Here is a 21,500-nt window from a genome sequence, read left to right as displayed (position 1 = left end):
AAACGGTTCTTAGCTTATTTCCAAATCAACAAACCAATGCTGTATAGAAACACAATGGAAAACTATACTTGTTATAAAATTTCCAAACCCAGCCGGGAAAGGATTTTATTTTATAAAGAAGCAATGTTCAATTCAGTAATACATTCATAATCACATGACACAAGCCTGTGTCGTACAAGAAAAAGAGGGAAATAGAAAGATAGCATAAGGGTGAAAGGGGTGTCTATCAGGCAAAGAGCGAGAGCAAAGACAGGGTACTGTTTATAAGTAAAAAATCAATCACAGTATCGCCTGGAGTGGAACATAAACAATCTTATTGCTCAATGTTATAAATATGAAACCACTCATGGGTGTCGACGTTTCGATCCCTATTGCTCAATAAGATACATGGGATCATCATCAGGACATTTGTAATACACAAGACATGCCTGATTGTAAAAGAAGCCTGTTTGGGAGAGACGAAGAAAAAGGATATTTCAAACAACTTAAGAGCAGTTTTTCAGACGCATGCCAACTGTACATCGAAATCGCAGTGTGTGGCCAAGTGCACAGTGAGTGTGACTCAATCAAGCATCAAGTAACAGCATTTAAAACAACTCGGAATCGCAGTGGCGTGCGTGAAGGACTGCAAGAATCACAGTGACGTGACGTGATCGTGCTCCATTCAGATGGGTATGGGGATTGTAGGTAAGACGTGTCTGTGATACAGAAAATTATTTATTAGGAATGAGGGCGGGGGTCACTTATAATCCCCGTGTGGTAGTACCCTTTTGTCAATTGGTTCGGAGAAACAAAGGTATGGAGGGCGCAAGGTTGGTTCCCCCGAGTTTTAATATAGCCTCTCTGCATCCAAACTTGCACTCGCTCACTGTAAGAGAGTGCCCTTTTTGACATAGTCACCCCTACTTTTTGCTTACTGGTACTGAATGTTTTTTGGTAAGTCCACTGGGACCCTGCTAACCAGGCCCCAGTGCCAGAGCTCTTCCCCTATAAACAAGACACTTGTTCAGTTGTAACCCAAATGGCAAAGACTTAAGCACCCTGGTTAGCCTCTGGTAAATGGTAACTATGGTACCCTGGACAGGAATAATAAAGAAGGTCCCTGTGGGCTGCAGCATGTATTATGCCACCCAAAGGGACCCCCACAAATACTGCACACAGACTGACATGACAGGCTGCATGAGATGGTTCAAGCCATGTTTTGAAAGCACAACATGACACATTGTGTACCATGCTCAAAGACAGTGAAGGTACTATATGTAAGTCACCCCTACAGCAGTCCTTCGAGCCCTAAGGCAGGGTGCATTATATTACAATTGAGGACATACCTACATGAGCAGATATGCCCCGGGGATGTCTAGTTCGATTACTAGATATTGCAAGTAATCAGGGAAGCCATCTTAAAGGTTTGCACTGGGCACGGTCATTTATGAATTACTCAGCTACATGATGGTTTCACTGAAACCTATGGTGTTTGGTATCAAACATCTTGTCTTGATAAATATGTACTGATGCAAGTATTGGATTTAGAAAGATATGCATCCAGAGGGCACCTTAGATGTACTGCAACCTACAAGGCCTCTAGTGTGCTAGCTGACTGGTATAGTCCTGCCTGCCACCACAGGCGAGTTTCTGACCCCCTGGAGGTGAGAACCTGTGCTCTCAGAGACTAGAAGCAATGCTTACTCTGGAGGGAGATGTTCACACCTCCTTCAGCAGGATGGCTAGGGATTTAACATATCAGGGCCAGAGGCTTCAAAGCCACTGCTGCCATTGATATGTGACTCTGGTTTTCCCCCAGTTCTGGTGAACGCTACCCCCTGCCCTGAGGCCCATTTGGCACCAGAGCAGGCAAGAAAATTATCTGGGCACACCCCTAAGGTAGGCCACCTGAAGAGGACAGTTGAGGAAGGGTTTCACCATATTTTGTTTGGTGAAACTAGGAACTCTGGGTCAGAGTTATGTCCACTCTCCACAGGAAGTGGTCATATCGGGGCTGTAGTCATCCCGGGGGAAAGTAGCCCATTGGCTACTAGCCTACACTCTCTTAATTGCCCCTAAATTCAGTATTTAGAGGTGCTCCTGACACCTGGAACTCAGATTAGTCTACTAGGAACTGAAGAAAGGACAAAAAAGAGCCGAAGTCATGAGAGCAGAGGTCCTGCTCCAAAATTAACTCAAAGCCCTGCCTGGTTGCTTGCACCACCAAAATCATGAAAATCGACTCGTCCAAAAGCTGAACACACTCCCCAACTCCCTGGAGGACTGTTCCACCTTCAACAACCAAGCAGCATCTCCCTTCGGGCGGAGGCCGCTGCAGGCACTGACAGCACTTGTCAATACAAAATGTATACCAGCGTCTATGTGATACGAGAACATAAAAATATACCTAACAAGACTCAAAAATGTAATGTGACAAAGTAGCATAAAAATTTATGTGTGTGGATTCCCATCATTCACCACGCCTGGTGATCAGCTTCATCGTTTGGGTATCCTTTTGTATAGAAAGACAATCCAGCTCTATATATATCAGAGCTTTCGAGTGTCAAAGGTATTGTGGAAAAGTAAATTTTGCCATGTTCTGTGTCCCTACGTGTTCCCCATCCTATGTTATGTGTGCATGATTAATATGCATATGTATTTCCCCATGATCGATTAAAGACGCAATTACAGTTGTGTCCATCTCTAGTATGTCAGTTTCCAGTTCTCGTGAATACTACGAATATCAGGCCTATGTAAAGTTACGTTGCCACGTTTCTCAGTGTGCACGTTATTTCATTGTAAAGTCCCCGTTTCTAGGCCTCAAAAGGGCCCGGACACCAGATTCAGCTCCTGTCTCCTGAGCCCTCGCTGAGGAGCGATACAGCCCCCACCTGTATCCTCGACCCTTCACTTACTTCCTGCCCCACAGTGCCCGGCTCGGCCTGGCTCTGCCTACGAGTCTGCCAAAAGTATGTTATGATTCTAGTTATCAGTCCAGCCCTCCTTCTCTGCATTCCTAAGCTACTGAATCGCATCAATAGTTTCCGTCATTGTCTAGCCTTTACGTCTCCATGTAGGAGAAATACTGTATTAATGGTCATTTAATATTCTTCAACACGCACTACATGTAGAATAATGCATGCTCCAGTCTTAGAGTCTGTTAGCCTCTCCCCTCCTGACTCTTAGTTTATATCAACATGTCCTCTAAACATTAGATACTAGATAGGGTTTAGGTACATGTCGCCCTGACTCTCCAGACTTCAGTCTCTACTCCTAGCACAGAGTTCATAGCCCCCAGCTTCTCCTAGTAACACGTCATTGTCAGTTTGCGCGCACCTCTAGGTCAGAAGTCCCGGCTCCTTAGGTAGCCCCCTCCATGTTTCCGCCCCATTTATGACATATTCTGTTACGTTTACATCACATGTCCATGTATACGCCTCCTGTTACACCCACTTTCACCCTTATCTTTCGCGACTGCTATTGACCACACCCACTGCTCCGCCTATCGTATGTATTGTAATGCAACTGTTTTAGTATATATGCTTGTGTACTGTTATTAAAGTTAGCGCGCTCATTCCCTGTCCCCCCTGCAGGGCCCTGCCATCCTGTTCCCGTGCAGGTTGTCCTGTTCCTGTCCTTTATGCTGTATTAAACCTGCAAACTCCTACTACCTCGAATCTTGACTCTTATTTATTGAGCTATCTGTTATTGCTATGTCCAGTCAAACCTAGATCCGGTATTATTTATTTATATACCACAGAATGGCGCCCGAATAGGGACTTGCCCTTTCCCCACGCGCCGGTGAAGCCACGTATGCCCCCTGACCCTCTGCAGCCGTGACGGAACCATACCGTGCACGTGCAGATATTTCTGCTTCAAGTATCCCTCAGGCCTACGGAGGAGACGGAGGTTGCGGTCCAGCATCCAGACGAGGCGGTGGAGGAACGCGGCGAGTCCCGACCAGAGCCCAAGCCGAGAGTCCAAGGTCCGAGGTATCCGGAGGCCCACCCGTAACTGAAGTCCGAAGTTCGTCCGTCCGGCGTCGAAGCAGTCCAGTCCAGTCCAAGGCCTTCCGTTCTTGCTGCCCGGTGAGTACCGTTGCTGGGGTAGTATCTAGACAGGGTCAATCTAATTGTCTCTGGTCCGTGGGTTTTGGTGGTACACAGACCCAAAACGAAGTGTCCACTTCGGTGGATGCGGGTCCTGACGTGTCTCTTTATGAGACCGGTAAGTTTCGTACTGTTTTAGCAGTGCATCTAGTTTCTGTTCTAGTCAGTTCTGTTCTCGAGGAAATTCATGTATTCAGTATTCCAGGTGGTATTCTGTTCGAACTGTTATTTTAAATGTTCTTCATGTATTTTAATGTCGTGGTATGAAAGTGGTGTAATTATCGTGTTCATTTTGTATTGTATTGTGTCTAGATTACAGTTCAGTCATGCCCCTATTTTCTAAATTACGTCAGTTAAAAACTAGAAAAGGTCTGTTAGAAGCAGCAGTTCCTGTCCCGCCTAGGGACAGTCCAGGTCATTTTATGTATCAGAAGCATGGCATAAGTGCCATATTATATCTAGATTTATGGGTGGAGTACACCAAAGAGTTAGAAGAAAAGTATAGATGGCCTGTATCAGGCACATGGGATGCCGAGTGCATCATGCGAGTAGAAGAAGCATTATGGAAAAAGAAAGCCAGACAGTCACAGAAAGATGCCATCGAGTTATGGCGCAAAGAATCTCATAAAAGAACCGAAAAAGAAATCAGAAAGGCAGAATTAAGTAGAGAATCCTTAGAACGAGCCCAAGAAAGGGAACTAATCGAGATAGGTGAACGAGTTAAAACCGAACAGTCAGACAGACAGAGGAATGCCCTTATTAAGGGTATGTACCCTCTTCTTGCCGAGGGCTTGCCAAAAGCAACCCCGGAGGCATCTAGTAATTTTCCGCCACCATTAGTTCCGACCAAGCTACGTCACAAACCGACCGCAGCTGATATTTTCATTTCGTCCTATTTGGACGACACGGTTCCAGAATATGCAAATCCTGTTCCGCCAGTCCCTGTAAATAATGTAAATCCTGCTCCTCCAGTCACCGGAGTACCTGTTACGGTACCCCCGGTCCAGTCCACATTACAATTTCCCACTCTGCCAGCACGAAGAGTATCAGTCGACGATTCCAGTATAGGGGCCGCAGGAGGAGGTCCTCCTGGTACCCCGCCACCACACCAACGAGTAACGATAGTCGAGTTACATGAAAGTGCGCTACAGCGTACGCCCAAATATAAGTCCGTTGCAGATATCCGACGAGCTCTTACTGAATGCCGCTATGATCCAGTCACAGGTGATGATAGTACGGTCATATATTCCATCCGTGTAAGACGGGTGACCGGGTATCTGGACACCCTACCGAATATGAAAGAAGATCTAGACAGAATATATCGTTTCATCCGTACAGGGAATGATCCAGAAAGCATTGGTGAAGCCATGTCTCAAAGGAAAGCTGAGATCCAGCTCCTGATATTAAAGTTTCTGATTAATTGTTTAATAAGGGAACAAGATTATCCGACCAAAGATCCGGCCGAAATGAGAATCCTGACAAGGTGGAGTGATAATATAGCCGAGGGTAAACACAGAACTATCAGTAGTATAGAGAGTATGTACAAGAGAATTCGTAAGGAAATAATAAAGTTACATGAACAACGTAAAGCAGCACAAGTAAGCGAGAAAGAAAATGACTCTTCTACTGAAGAGGTAGAGGACGAGAATCCCGCCAGAATAGCGTATGTAGGTAGAACTAGACTTTCCGACCGACATTCACGTCTAGACTACAAGAAAACTGTTCCTCATCCAGCACCAGAACAAAGTTCCCTAGAACAAGTATTTCAAGCTACCGATCACATTCTGAAATCACGAATCGGTTATAGTGAGTTGAGTACTATGCATGAACAAGAACTAGCCCGATCAGCAGTCCGATGGATTACTGATTCTACCACTTTTCCAGATGAAATAGTGGCACAAATGTTTCTGAAACTGCCCCCAGCCGAGCAACGACTGGTGGGTATGTATATGATCCAGCACCTCATCACATTGTATGAGGGTCAACATTCTGATCCAGGTCCGTTACATGATGTCCTGAACGAGTTACTCCAGTATAGATGGAGAGGTCTAGGTACCGATTTAATTAGTGTCATTCTAGAACAGCGTCACAAATATAGTATGTTTTTGAACCCGCATTTTGTTCATGTCTCACCTCCAGAAAGTAAACCGTTTTACATAGATAGACAGAACCCGCTACGAGAAGTACACCCAGTCAGGACAGCAGATGGTGAAATGCAAAGAGTATTTGTTTACACCCCAATTACAAAGATGGAACTCTTAGAAATGAAGAAATTAATTCCCTGCCATGACAAAGATCCAGCAGGGTTCCACCGAGAATTAAAAGACATGCTCCGTATGGGAGAATACACGTATCCAGATATTATTAAAATGTTAAAAGTCCTATTGCCCGCAGGGGTATACGAAAAACTCAAGGAAAAAGAATGGGAGGTGGGAGAGAAAAAGATCGATTGGGCAGTTCTAGAAGCTGAAGATAAGATACGAGTACCAGGTACCGGTCTAGGAGAGAAATGTAAAGAATTACCAGAACTGTTAATACAAGTTTTGCCCAGATTATTAGCAACTAAAAAGGAAGACTGGGATGCAATCTCAGCCTGTAAACAGAAACAAGACGAAGACACTAGTGATTTTTATTCTAGATTTGAGAAATGCTTTATTATAAACAGTGGCTTGAAGACGAGTAGTGAGTCATACCCTCATCTTTTTGTTACTAAATTAGTCGAGAATTCAAGTCCACAAGTTAAGAATCGAGTTTTGAAAGTCGAAAGTACCTGGCAAGCTAATACCCCGTCCCAAATGTTACAGATGCTTCAGTATCACCAGAATAGAATCAGAGAAGAGCAAGATCATGAAAGAAAACTTATGAAAGACACGAAAATGAAAGTACTAGTTGCACAATCTGTTCCTCAAGACAGTCAGAAGAGGGGTCCGAATCAAGCCAGTCATCCTGCAGTTCCCGTTAAAGGGACCTGCAATTATTGTAAACAGCCAGGTCATTTTATAAACGAGTGTGCAGTTCTGAAACACAACATAGCTACCGGTAAGACTAAAGAAAGACCACGTCCGCCTAGACAAGAACAAGTTTCACAGACTTCTCAGCCACAGAATGCACAACAGACAGTTCCAGCGCCGCAGCCTATTGCTGCAACACAGCATGTTACACAGCAGATGTACCAGTATGCACAGTCCGAGTATCCAGAGTATCAGCCATATTCATGAAACAGCCTAGAGAGGGAGGTAGGCTTGCCTCTCATCGAGATACCTGTAGATCAAGGGGGTCCCTATGTTCACAGTCAAGTATTAGGGAAAGACAGAAAGTTTCTGATTGATACAGGGGCAAGTAGGACCACCATTAGTCACGCCGAAGTTCCAGGGGCTCCGCTCTCAGGCTCTAGAAATGTTTCCCTTGGATTTTCAGGAAAGCCTATTGTAAACGAGATATCTAAGCCAGTTACTCTAGAAGTAGGTCCATTGTCCCGCACTACTGATCTGTTACTTACGAAGTCATGTCCAGAAAATCTGTTAGGTATTAAAACACTGAAAGAATTAGGTGCAGTTATTTGCTGCTCCCCAGAGGGAATACGCCTGTTTCTACGTGACTTCAAGGGTCACTATGTATTACGAGATTTTGATCCGAGATTGTCTAATGTTCCGCAACATCTATGGGCGCAAGGTCCAACTGATGTAGGTTATATGCAAATCACACCCCATCGTGTGACTCTCAAACCAGGTGTAGTGTTACCACGAATCAGACAGTACAGATTGCCACCTGAGGCTGTAGCAGCCTTATCCAAAATTATTGACGAGCTCATGGCTCAAGGAGTAGTTGTAGAAACTGACTCCAATGTATGTAATTCTCCGATCATTCCAGTCATGAAACATACTGATCCAAATGCACCCCCAGTATATCGATTAGTGATTGACCTTCGAGAACTCAATAAATGTATTATTCCCCAGTACCCAGTTGTCCCAGATATCTCTTCCCTATTGACAGCCATTGATTCCGAAGCCTCATTTTTTACAGTCATAGACCTCAAGAACGCGTTTTTCAGTGTCCCCATTCATCCAGACAGCCAGTTTCTTTTCGGATTTTGTTTAAATGGAAGGAGCTATAAATTCACACGAGCTCCTCAAGGTTTCACAGAAAGTCCTAGTATTTACAGTCAAGCACTTAAGAGACAACTAGACAATATTCACATGCCAACTGACACTGCCCTGCTCCAGTATGTCGATGATCTACTGATCACAGCCCGTTCTGAACGTGCTTGCGAGCGAGCATCACTTACAGTCCTGTATTTCCTTGCCGAGATGGGGCACAAGGTGTCCCCTTCGAAGCTTCAATTCTGTGTCCAGCAAGTGATCTATTTAGGCCACTTACTGTCCAAGAGGGGTAGGCAGTTGACACCCGACCGTATCCAGTTAATAGCTAGTCTTCCTCAACCCAAGACACAGAAGGAGGTACGTGCTTTTATCGGCCTTACTTCTTATTGCAGACAATGGATTCCTCAGTATGCATTTCTAGCTAAGCCACTGATACAGTTAACGACACAGGAGGCAGCCGTATCGACTGTCCTCCCTTGGACATCTGAACATACACTTAGTTTCAATGAGTTAAAGAAAGCTTTATGTCAAGCTCCTGTTCTAGCTACACCGAACTACAGTAAGCCTTTTACACTTTTCGTCACTGAACGTGAAGGTACAGCATTATCTGTTCTCACACAAGATCAAGCAGGACAATACAAGCCCTGTGCTTATTTTTCGAGCACACTAGATCCTGTAGCCCAGGCTCTGCCTGCGTGCCTCAAGTCAGTTGCAGCCACAGCACTAGCTATCAGACAAAGTGATTCCATAGTATTAGGACATTCCTTGACAGTACAAGTTCCACACTCTGTGGAAGTTCTTTTAAACCGAACACAGACTCAGCACTTGACAATTGCACGTTTAACAGGTTATGAACTGACACTGTTCCAGCCACACATAGAAATCAGACGCTGCAACGTTCTAAATCCTGCTACACTGTTACCGTCAGTTACTTCGAATCCTGTCACACACGACTGTGTGGAAGTAGTTAATATTATGACTAAGCCAAGACAAGATCTGACAGATATTCCATTACCAGATCCCGACCTGACACTTTATGTGGATGGTTCATGTATGAGAACAAGTACAGGAGAACTAGTAGCCGCGTATGCAGTGACTACTGACACTGAAGTTATAGAAACACACCGTATTGACACCCTGTCTGCTCAAGCAGCAGAGCTAGTTGCTCTGACCCAAGCCTGCATACACGCTAAGAACCTGAAAGTCAATGTTTACACAGATTCACGTTACGCATTTGGAGTCGTACACGACTTTGGAGTGCTCTGGCAGGAGAGAGGTTTCATGACTTCTCATGGAACCAAGATTCAGCATGGTCTCCTTATTCAAGCTCTGTTAGATGCCATACACTTACCGACATCTATTGCTATCATGAAATGCAAAGCACATACGAAAGTTACTGACATTATTTCTCAAGGTAATGATCTAGCAGATCGCACAGCCAAGCTTACAGCACAGACTCCAGACATTTCAGTTAATCCAACACAGACCCATACTCCAGATCCGACTACATGCATGACAGTTAAGGACCCTACTCAAGATGTCATAGATATCCAGTTACATGCTACTCCCGATGAAATTAAGAAATGGTCCGAACAAGGAGGGGTCCAGACAGATCAGGGATGGGTAACGAAGGGAAAAGCCACATGGTTTCTCCCCGACTCTATGGTTCAAGTCATTATCAATACCGCACATAGTCCAGCACATTTAGGAGAAAAAGCTATGTTAGACAGTATCCAGAACATTTGGTTCAACAAGCATTTACGAGCTGCAGCCAAGCAGAAAGTCCGTACCTGTATGATATGTTGCCAGTTTAATCCAGGTAAAAGTGTCCCGGTGGAACAAGGTGGATTCCAGCCCCCTGACCACCCTTTTGAAGTCCTCCAAATGGATTATATTCAGATGGAGCGATGTCGAGGTTTCAAGTATGTCCTTGTAGTTGTATGCGCTTTGTCCAGATGGACAGAAGCATATCCGGTCCCAGATTACACAGCCGCGACCACTGCCAAGCAGTTGGTTCGTGAATTCTTCCCCCGCTACGGACTCCCTAGAGTCGTATATTCTGACAACGGCCAGCCATTCTCATCTGAACTCATGAAACATGTTTCCCTTTTGTTAGGGTACCAGTGGAAGTTCCATTGTGTACGCCATCCTGAAGCAGCCGGTCTCGTAGAGAGACATAATCAGACCCTGAAAATCCGCATTGCCAAAATATGTAAAGAGAAAGGTGTGGACTGGCTAGTAGCTCTGCCAGTCGCTTTGTTTTATATGCGCATGGTCGCACATTCCAGATCAGGTCTGTCCCCGTATGAGGTCGTATTCGGCCGCCCCCCTAATATGTGGGGTACACCTAGACCCCGAAGTATTACAGATGTTTCAAGTAATATGCTGACAGATTACCTAGCTTCCTTGATGTCTGCCCTACACTCTTGTCGTTCACAGGTTGCCGCCGCATTTCCAGACAATACCGAGGTGGCACCGCATGAAATCGTTCCCGGATGCATGGTTCTTGTCCGGAATTTTGATCGTTCAAGTCCGCTGGAGCCCCGCTGGAAGGAGCCCAAGCAGGTCCTCCTGGCCACCCGTACTGCCGTCAAGCTGGAAGGCAGGAAGGGCTGGGTCCACCTGTCTCATGTGAAAAAATTTTATGGACTAAAGACTGTCTCCAAGAACATTTCCGAGGATTTTAAGGATTGCCAAAGTACTATTCTCAAGGACTGTCCCGCAAAAGACAATGATACAGATTCCTCCCTGTTAGAGAAAACTCCGCAGCAGGAGTACAAGCTAAAATTAAGGTCTAGTAAAATAAGTCAGCCAGTTTGATTGTCTAAGTCCTCCCCTAGGTGAAACGGTTAGACCGGTTCCTGACATGTATATAATAGACCCCCACAGAGAGAGAGTTAGTGAGAACTCTAAAAGTTGCACTATTATTTTATGTTTTCTGCTATATCTCAGCCTTATGATTACCTGCACAAGTTATGCATTTTATTTGTATTTTCCAGTTTCTCATGTAAATAAGTCTTCTAATGTTACAGTAGAGCACACGTTTAGTGATCTGCCTCCTCATGAACTCTCATATCGTCTTGCTATGCGTAATAATTCCTTTATCCGCATGTTACATTACTCACACCAGACCAGCAATGCCACAAATTGTTGGGTGTGTGGTCGACTCCCCCCTTTCCAGACACCGAAGGGAGTTCTGCCACTCTTTCCTTATCCATTTTCACATAACGGTTCGTGTGGAGCATGGTCCACGTTAACGTCATCCTTAACAGATATGTCTTTTCTTAACAGTACATGTTTCCCAGACAAGCAAGGTCTTCCCCACAGAACAGGGTTAGATCTAGAAAATGAAGTTTACAATTTGGGTAATTATTCTTCGAATTTCATGGTCCTGAATGTTCAGTCTGATACTACTCCAGACTTACCTGCTATGTCAGTATTACCAGTCAAAGGTGAATTATGTGTCCGAAAGAATGGTTCCGTACATGTAGGCCATAGTGATTGTACTACTATTGTCAAGTATAGTGACAGTAGGAAATCTATTTTCAAAGCTTCACGTCATTCTTATTTTGTTTGTGGTCAGACCGCATATGTTCGTCTGCCCCTCGAGTGGGAGGGCACCTGTTACATTGCCTTCCTACTGCCACCAGTTTTTCTAGCCCCACCTGACTATCATAGGAATTCCCACCTAGTACATACGAGACACAAAAGAGACCTCCCGATTGTCGATTATACTGAAACTGCTCTAGAACAATACATAGATATCAATAAAGGTGTCTTTCCCTATTTAGGTACTGTCGTGAATAGTAAACTGATACGTAGATTAACCAGAACCCTTGAAGCAGTAGTGATTGAGACTACCTCTGCTCTAGGTAACTTGACCGAAGAGCAATCCTTTATGAGAATTGTCGTGCTCCAGAATCGTCTCGTCCTTGACGTCATACTGGCCGATAGGGGCGGGGCATGTAGAGTCATCGGATCTAGTTGCTGCATTTTCATTCCTAATAACGCGCCGTCTGTTTATTCAGCTATAACCAGACTCCATAAAATTGCCCATATGTTACGCCAAGATCCAGGCACCTGGACATGGTCCGGTTGGTTCTGGAATATAATTTCCGCCTGGGGATGGAAAGTGTTGTCCTTTCTAGGTATTGCAGTAGCGATCATATTCAGTTGCTGCCTCTGTATACAATGTGGCCCTGCGATTTGTGGCATTTGTGCTACCTCTTGTATTCCTAGTCCCAAGTCCCGTCCTAAATCCCGTTCCAAGAAAATTCGAGACGAGCAAATGATACTGTATGAAATGATAGATGGTATCATGAATATTGATGTTTCCTGATGGAAACGTAGTGACAAGGAGGGAATGTGGAAAAGTAAATTTTGCCATGTTCTGTGTCCCTACGTGTTCCCCATCCTATGTTATGTGTGCATGATTAATATGCATATGTATTTCCCCATGATCGATTAAAGACGCAATTACAGTTGTGTCCATCTCTAGTATGTCAGTTTCCAGTTCTCGTGAATACTACGAATATCAGGCCTATGTAAAGTTACGTTGCCACGTTTCTCAGTGTGCACGTTATTTCATTGTAAAGTCCCCGTTTCTAGGCCTCAAAAGGGCCCGGACACCAGATTCAGCTCCTGTCTCCTGAGCCCTCGCTGAGGAGCGATACAGCCCCCACCTGTATCCTCGACCCTTCACTTACTTCCTGCCCCACAGTGCCCGGCTCGGCCTGGCTCTGCCTACGAGTCTGCCAAAAGTATGTTATGATTCTAGTTATCAGTCCAGCCCTCCTTCTCTGCATTCCTAAGCTACTGAATCGCATCAATAGTTTCCGTCATTGTCTAGCCTTTACGTCTCCATGTAGGAGAAATACTGTATTAATGGTCATTTAATATTCTTCAACACGCACTACATGTAGAATAATGCATGCTCCAGTCTTAGAGTCTGTTAGCCTCTCCCCTCCTGACTCTTAGTTTATATCAACATGTCCTCTAAACATTAGATACTAGATAGGGTTTAGGTACATGTCGCCCTGACTCTCCAGACTTCAGTCTCTACTCCTAGCACAGAGTTCATAGCCCCCAGCTTCTCCTAGTAACACGTCATTGTCAGTTTGCGCGCACCTCTAGGTCAGAAGTCCCGGCTCCTTAGGTAGCCCCCTCCATGTTTCCGCCCCATTTATGACATATTCTGTTACGTTTACATCACATGTCCATGTATACGCCTCCTGTTACACCCACTTTCACCCTTATCTTTCGCGACTGCTATTGACCACACCCACTGCTCCGCCTATCGTATGTATTGTAATGCAACTGTTTTAGTATATATGCTTGTGTACTGTTATTAAAGTTAGCGCGCTCATTCCCTGTCCCCCCTGCAGGGCCCTGCCATCCTGTTCCCGTGCAGGTTGTCCTGTTCCTGTCCTTTATGCTGTATTAAACCTGCAAACTCCTACTACCTCGAATCTTGACTCTTATTTATTGAGCTATCTGTTATTGCTATGTCCAGTCAAACCTAGATCCGGTATTATTTATTTATATACCACAGTATAGTTACCAAGATGAGCAAGTTTGAATGTGTGGGAACACATTTTTCAGTGCAGTGCAAATAGTGGAGTGCAAAAAAAAATATATAAAATTGATGCGTGAGCAGACTGAAAACTTTATTAGTGTCAGTCACGATCAAGGATTAAAAACACAACTCTAGGACCAGTTTTAACAAATAGCTGTCCTCAACAGAAGTGGTCAACATGTTTCAGCACTTAAAGGCCAAAGGTTAAGCCATGTGCTTTCATGAGGACCTCTAAAGATAATAAAGCTACTGCTATTCACAACTCATTCAAAAAAGGATATACTGCGAGTATAACATCTCACAATCCGGAATTCCTCGTAGTGTCTTCTTGATAGTACAAAGGACAAAACCTCGCCCCACCTGGCAACAGCTCAGGATGTAGGAGGCACCGCTCTTTCCGTCGGTATCTCGGACGGTCTTGCCCGGTACTTTGACTTGCTCTCCATCTGGCCCACCAAGGGTGCAGCTCACCAGTAAGAAGTCTTCATAGCTCCAGGAGGTCAGATCTGTCCCTGTGCCAAGTTGAGAGAAACCAGGCCCACCAGGAGCCTTCCAGCACCAATATCTTGGGTACCTGAGCATTTGCCACATCCAAGGATTGTTGTGTGTCCAGCCTGGGCACCATTGATGCCAAAGCTGACCTGCTGACGAGGGACTAAAGAATCACTGAGGTGCCGTGTTCAAGGCTCATGCCTCAAAACCGTTATTCAAATATTTTCTATTACTGTAAAAATGTATATCTCAGAAAGTTACTACCTGATTCTGATGATCTGAGTGTTTAATTTTTTCTAAATAGTTTTTTGATTTCCCTCTTGGGTGTGTGTCTCACTTATTGACTCTGTGTGTACAACAAATGCTTACCTTCTTATAAGCCTAAGCTGCTGAACCACACTACCACAAATATTGCACTTGGGAATATTCATTCAAGTCCTGTAAACCAATAAGGGTCGTCTGTACTTTGTATGGTGTGCCCTTACATTGGCACTTAAACATAAAAATCCGGCTTCCTGTACTCACCCCTTCATGCAGTTCTCAATCCCTGAATCCATTTATTAAATAATTAATTCATACACTCGCCCATCCATTCACCCAACTCTTACCCATTATCAATGCACACAGTTACACGCATACATCCAACTGCTGGTTCATTCATGAACACACCCATCCATACGAACTTACACACAAACTCACAATCAATAAAGATACACGTTAACCTATAAAATAATCCAGACGTATTGGCATGCCAAGCATATTCAAGTTTATGTGTCAGACGTTAAGTGTCGTAGAAACATCCTTACAAATTAATGTCATATATTGAGGTGCAGGAAAGAAATGACTGATTTCCAACACTGTCTCCTTGTGTAGTCAGTCTTTCAAATTCAAGCTCACTGTCTTTTTTTGTTTCTTGCATATAATATTTAATGTTTATTGTTTACGTATTAGGTTTGATGGATTTGGATAAAAACTTTTCAGAAGAGTCACTTCAAGAATTACAGACTTCTGATTCTGAAGGCAGCTGTGCTGGAGCCGCAAGCCCCAGAGACTTGCAGTCACCTAACTTTCTAAGCACAGTTTACCATGATAAAATGGAGGTCTGATATTTTCATTTTTATTTACATGTCTATTATCAATGTGCTTTTTCATTTTTTAAAGTTAAACGGAAATGATTAAATAACAAGTCTGATACAACTGGAAACTTATTAACGAGATGTCGACGATAATGAGGTTAAAATAGATCTGCAAAGTGTGTTAGTTGTAAATAAGGTTCATACATGTAGTTTCTAATGGATTCTTATTTCCGCTGGCTCCTCATCATGAACCATATTCAGTCTTCATAGTGGATTCGGACGATTTTAAAAATCTTCACTTCTGCTTTTGTGTTGCTTTTGAGTATCAGTCTTACATCAAGGTGAGAACACATTGGATGTGACTAGGCAGGGCAATAAAGCTGAAAAACAGTCTCAGTGACATTGTTCCTTTTAATGTTGCTTGCTGTAGAGAAACACTGACACAGAGTATGCCAAGTCCTTTCACAAGCATAATGCAACCATAGTTATTCAAAGAAAGTAATAGGTGTTGCAGGTCTTTCTAAACTTTAATGAAAAACTGCCCAGCCACAATCTGATAATTGTGCCTCTTTTTTTAGGTCGAGCCTAGCGGCAGCGCACATGCACTACTCGCTCTATGAGACTGCTATAGTAAAGTATGGGAGAGAAGACACAAACGGAGAGATGGGGCAGTGGACCTTGTGTCAGGCGTCGCTAAGTCTCTGAAAATGGCTGCAAAATAGGAGATATTCCAGATGGTTCACCCCCTGGCATTTAGAGCAGAGCATACAAACTCAGCTGCCAGTGTCTAGCGAATCACAAATGGCACTTACAACCAGAGGTGGTGCAAGATCCCTTTCATAAATGGGGAGAACCTTTACACCATCTATTTGCCACTGAGAATGTGCAGTGTTCTCACTTTTGCAATTTTGAATTTCTGAGGCGTCTCTCCTTAGAGTGGAACCATTAACACCAGTACACCTTCCACCCCATACCTCTCCTACCCTGAGTTCTGAAGAAGATCAAGAATGACCGGGTCCAAGTCAGCCTAGTGGCAAGGAGAGTGTGGTATCCCGAACTCTTGGCCATGAGCATCTGTCCTCCGATCAGGCTGCCTCTCAGGAGAAGTCTGTGAAGTTTTTCTTCCCCCTTAGACGGGGCTAAGGTTCTCCAGCCCTTTGTTAATCCTGTTAATCACTTGTCAGCCAACACTGCATATTTCTTTGGTTCCATCTCTGTGAGATATGACAGATATTGCCGTGAGGTTGAGCGCTCTTTCATGAGTTGCTTTTTAACCATCAACTAATTCAGAGCATAAAAATTCTTAGCCTCGATTTCTCTGCATTACTCATTCCAATAACAAAGTACTCAGTGAAACCAAGTCTCAAGTAGTACACAATCTGTTTGCTTATTGTCCATAAACCGTAGCAGGTATTGAGATAACTTCAGGCCAAACCTAATCAGACCTTCCTTCATCACTCCTACACTATTTTCTCAGCTGCATGCATCCTTCCAGTGACTGCTGTTCCTTACACAGGTAACTGACTTGTGAGATTTGCTGCAGTAGACATCTCATCCTAAGCCTGGGCCTCAGAAATAATTTCACAGCTCACAAACCATTCCAAAATATCTGGTCCTTCTACAAAATGTCCACTGGATCTTTTTGAATCCTTGGTAAGAACTCCTGAAGAGTTTGGAGTGGAGTTGTTTTCCCCAGATGTACCTGTCTCTGTTGTCATCCTAAAATGTTCTTTCCCCAGAGCTATGCCCTCTCTCTTTAATTCCCTCTCATTTTCCATTTCTTACCTTTCTCTTTTCTTACATTTCCCTTTCCTGCTCTTCGAGCTCCCTCTTTTTGATTCTTTACTCAAACGCTTGTGCAGTTGTAGTTTTCTTTTACACTGTAACAAACATGAACCACCGATTATTGATAATACCTTGGCTTTCTGAATCATTTGCCAGGCATAGGTAGAACTTTGTGTGATCAACATGCATCTGTAATTGCAGACAGTGTACATACATTCTATGTGCAAGTGGGCACATAACAATGTTAAATAGAATGGGTGAAGGTGAACCCCCACAGAGCACATTTTTCTTCTGAAACCCCATAAACATTATGGTTTAGCTGAATCAATCTTAATTTGTTGACTGAGATCACCGAAACCTGGGCTAAGGAACACTCAGGCCCGACCTGACCGCTGTTGTTCCCCCATGCTACACTATCCATAGACATGACCGACCCCGCAGAATGGGTGGTGGCCTAGCCCTTGTGGCTCTAGACTTTCTCAACTGCACCCTCAACCTGCTGATGGGTGCCCTGGGTTCGCTTCTAGAAGCGGTCATCTCCGGTAATAAATCTGGAGAATACTGCAAATCCTCTGGCCTTCTGGTTTTCATGCTCCGGGGTCCAGGGCTAATTTTCTTTGTACATGGGGCCAGACTCTAGAACCTTTTACTATCATGACACATTATACAATTCTTGGGGATTTCAATTTCCATCTGAATGTAACCTGGACACTGATTCTGTACACTTTCTCGACCTCATGAATTCCATTGGCTTTGAGCAACTTATTCACTTCCCCACTCACAGGGCCGGCCACATTCTGGACGGCATTTTTGTCAACCACATTAATCTTAGTATCAAGACTGTCCTGCCTCTTAGCTGGGTTTACCATGGGCTGGTTGAGTTTGATGTCACCTTTCCCTCTCTCACTAAGGTCACGTCTAATGTACCCCCCAACAATATATTAAGTAGAAGAATACATAAGATCACAGCCACGGACTGGAAGGAGGCTCTGACCTTAACCCCAGCCAGTAGCCCCACTGCTTGTCCTACAACGGCATAGGGTTTCCGTGACTGGATTACCAATGCATTGGACACTGTCGCTCCTGTCCTATGCTGTATTACTAAGAGAGCCAAACCCTCAGCCCCGTGGTTCTCAGATGAAATTAGGACTCTTGGACAGCTCTGTCGTTGGCAAGAACGGAGGTGGCGGGCGGCCCCTTGCCTTCAGGAAAAAATGATACAGCGATCCTTGCTGAAGGACTATATACGTGCCATCTTCCGGGCAAAATCCCAATATTTTACTGACAAGATTAGGTCAGCCGATAATTCATCTAGCACGCTCTTCAAAGTCATCCGAAAAATTACTGAACCCCCAGGAGCACCACTCCTGAATACTACCCAAGACTTCTGTGACGACATAGCCCTCTACTTTCAGGAGAAAGTCTTGAAAACTTATCACAAGTTCTCCCCTTCCGAGGAAAGCAAGCCTGCCACAGATTGCGCTTTGGCACACCTACCTGCTATGCCTAGCTTGGCACTGTTTACAGCTATCACAGCCTCTTGTACTAAGGAACTCCTACTTGGCCTCTAGTCCGGGTCTCCTATTGATCCTTGTATGGTTTCCACTCTTAAACTTGCGCCCGATCTTAAAGCTGAGTTCCTGTGCAAAGTTTTCAATAACATTCTTCTATCCGGACACTATCCAAACATCTGGAAGGAAGGCCACGGTCTCACTCCTCCTTAAGAAGCCTAATGCCGACCCTTCAGAACTGAAGAACTACAGGCATATTTCCCTTCTCCCCACCCCTGTCAAAATGCTGGAAAAATGTATTAATATTGAACTTATGAAATTCATTGAAACCCACAACATCTTGGATAGCTCCCAGAACGGGTTTCGGGCAGGGCACAGCACTGAATCCGCCTTGGTTACAGCCTCCAACTGTATCCACATGCAGGTCGATCAGGGCGGAACAGCGGTGTTGATCCTGCTGGACCTCTCGGCGGCGTTTGACACCATTTCCCCAGTTCGCATGTTTCAGCGACTGCAGGATGTTGGTGTCAGTTGCAAGGCCTTAAAGCTCCTCCACTCTTTTCTGCACGACAGAACCAATTTAGTCAGTTACGGTGGGTTCAAAGCCAAGTCCTTCAGTCTTTCTTGTGGGGTCCCCTAGGGCTCCTCACTTAGCCCCACTCTTCAATCTTTATGTGACCCCCTTGGCCTCACTGGGGAGCTCTTTAGGCTTCCAGGTCCTCTCCTAAGTGGATGACACGCAAATCATTATATCCATCTCTTATGATTTGCAGCTGGTTGCTAAAAGGTTTAACATATGTATGACCAGCATAATACGCTGGATGAAGGACAACTCTCTTAAACTTAATACGGAGAAAACCGAAGTTTTGGTTTTTGGCCCTCAATCTGGTCTGCCGCCTGGTGACCTGAAATCTGCGGCCCTCTTTCTGTCCCAGTGACAGCTGCCAAAAACCTAGGAGTTATCTTTGATAAGGGCCTGTCTTTCGATGCCAAGGTGAATCGCACGGTTAGCACCTGTTCCCATATTCTTAGTATTCTTAAGAAAGTGCTGCCATACATTCCCTCGGATCTTCATTGGCCCACTATCATTACCCTAGTCACCTCTCGCCTTGATTATTGCAATGCATTAAACCTCAATGTCAGCAAAGGCTCCCTGAACAAGCTACAGGTAGTGCAAAATGCTACGGCAAGACTTATACTGAACATCCCCAAACATCAGTCCATCAGAGAAGGAATCAATGCCTTGCATTGGCTTCCGATCAGGAAGAGCCTTACCCTTAAGGCTCTGACTTTGGTGTTCAAGGCCATGCATGGTACTGGATCATCTCACCTTGAAACCTTATTCCACTGGCACACCCAGGGCAGAACCTTGAGGTCGTCCACTCAGAAGAAGCTTGTCTTACCTAGATTTCGTTGCTCCAGGTGGGGTGGCCGCTCATTTTCTGTGGAGGCCGCCAGACTCTGGAACACTTTGCCTCTTTCTATCACCACGGCAAACTCACTTGAATCCTTTAAGAAGATCTTAAAGACCTGGCTTTTCTCCTCGTAGTTTGTGAATGCTTGCTTCCCCTTCGTTCCGCCTAGCTCCTTGACACATTCCTGGTTTAGTGCGCTCTACAAATTCCTATCCTTGAAGGAATGATATGATCAATTTTATTACTGTTCCTGATATTTCTGTTCGGTCTTTCAGTCTTCCAAGCAAAATATAATCCACTGAGGGGCTGCAGAGAATTATGGCACATCAGAAGTGCCTGATGACCTTCATCCAGGGAGATGTGATGCTTTGCAATACCGTTTGTCCCACTTTTAATAGGCTGATTCATGGCTGGCAGTATCTGAATCAATTATTATTTCAGATTACCCTCAAGTTGTCTGATTTCTTCAAGTTCTACGATTTTGCTAGGTAGTAGGGGTGTGGGATGCCCTTGTAGTAGCTCCTTGAGGTCTATCAATGTCTACCTGAGGAGGGAGGTGCTAAATGATGATTCCACTCCACTTTACTAACCACTGGGTAGAGCTAACAACAAGCACTGGAGATGGGGTTCTTAGATTTCTGTAGCATCATCTGCTCATGAGTGCACCCATAGAATCGTATTGATAGCCTTAAAGAGGGTTGAAAATTAGATGACCAGAATGTGCCTGATTCCTGGGCGCAGGACCTTAAAACACACCCACCTTGGAAGAGTAACACTGGCTCCCTGTGGATGTGAGAATTAGACCAAAGCTGTCAATGCTGTGCACAAGGGGTGTTCTGTAAAGGGTCAGGATATTCATAAGAATACCCCATTTCATGCCCAGCAGATCCCTTTTCTTGGTGACAGCACACATCATTAAGCTACAAACCTTCACCTGACCTAAGCATGGATACATGTCCTCAGGAAGCCACTGATCTCAAGCAATGGGACAGGATCAGACTAAACCTGCTTCAGGAAGCTAGAGTAATTGGCTCTTATACAAAATCCGCTGCTCTGTAGTAACGAGTAAGAAATGCCCAGAACCAGCTTTTTTATAAATATCAGTTTCCTAATAAAGCATAACAAATCCATTTCCCTTTCATGGATTTTCTCTGAGAATGCAAGAGGCGTTGTCACTCATATTTTTTGTCCTGGAGCAATATTGTGTGACCAAGGAGCCCCACATTTCTGTTTGCCCCTTCTGTCATACCCATGATCAGGCAAAAAGTTGCTATTCCTGCAGTACAAAGAGCATTACTTGTGAATAGTTCTTTGTAAATGAATCAATACCATGGCCCAGTGACTGCAACTTTTATAATATATAATATGCGCAAGGACAGACATTTCCTGTAGGTACATGCTAAGAGTGCAATTCCTTTGTTGTGGCATACGCATAATGTGCATCCCTCCCCAGCG

The 21,500-nt window shown here is 44.4% G+C and overlaps 1 protein-coding gene across 3 annotated transcripts in view; it reads left to right on the top strand.

Annotated features, from left to right (window-relative positions):
* The window catches only part of IBTK (inhibitor of Bruton tyrosine kinase), an 876,521-nt gene that overhangs the window by 644,715 nt on the left and 210,306 nt on the right, over positions 1–21,500 (top strand). For all 3 annotated transcript variants that reach the window (XM_078648126.1, XM_078648125.1, XM_078648127.1), the window contains one exon: positions 15,210–15,358. In XM_078648126.1, the coding sequence (XP_078504252.1) occupies positions 15,210–15,358 (149 nt within the window). The remainder of the gene's footprint in view (positions 1–15,209; positions 15,359–21,500) is intronic.

This window comes from Lissotriton helveticus, chromosome 6, assembly GCF_964261635.1.
Source record: "Lissotriton helveticus chromosome 6, aLisHel1.1, whole genome shotgun sequence".
NCBI lineage: Eukaryota > Metazoa > Chordata > Amphibia > Caudata > Salamandridae > Lissotriton > Lissotriton helveticus.
This window is presented reverse-complemented; position numbering and strand designations above follow the sequence as displayed.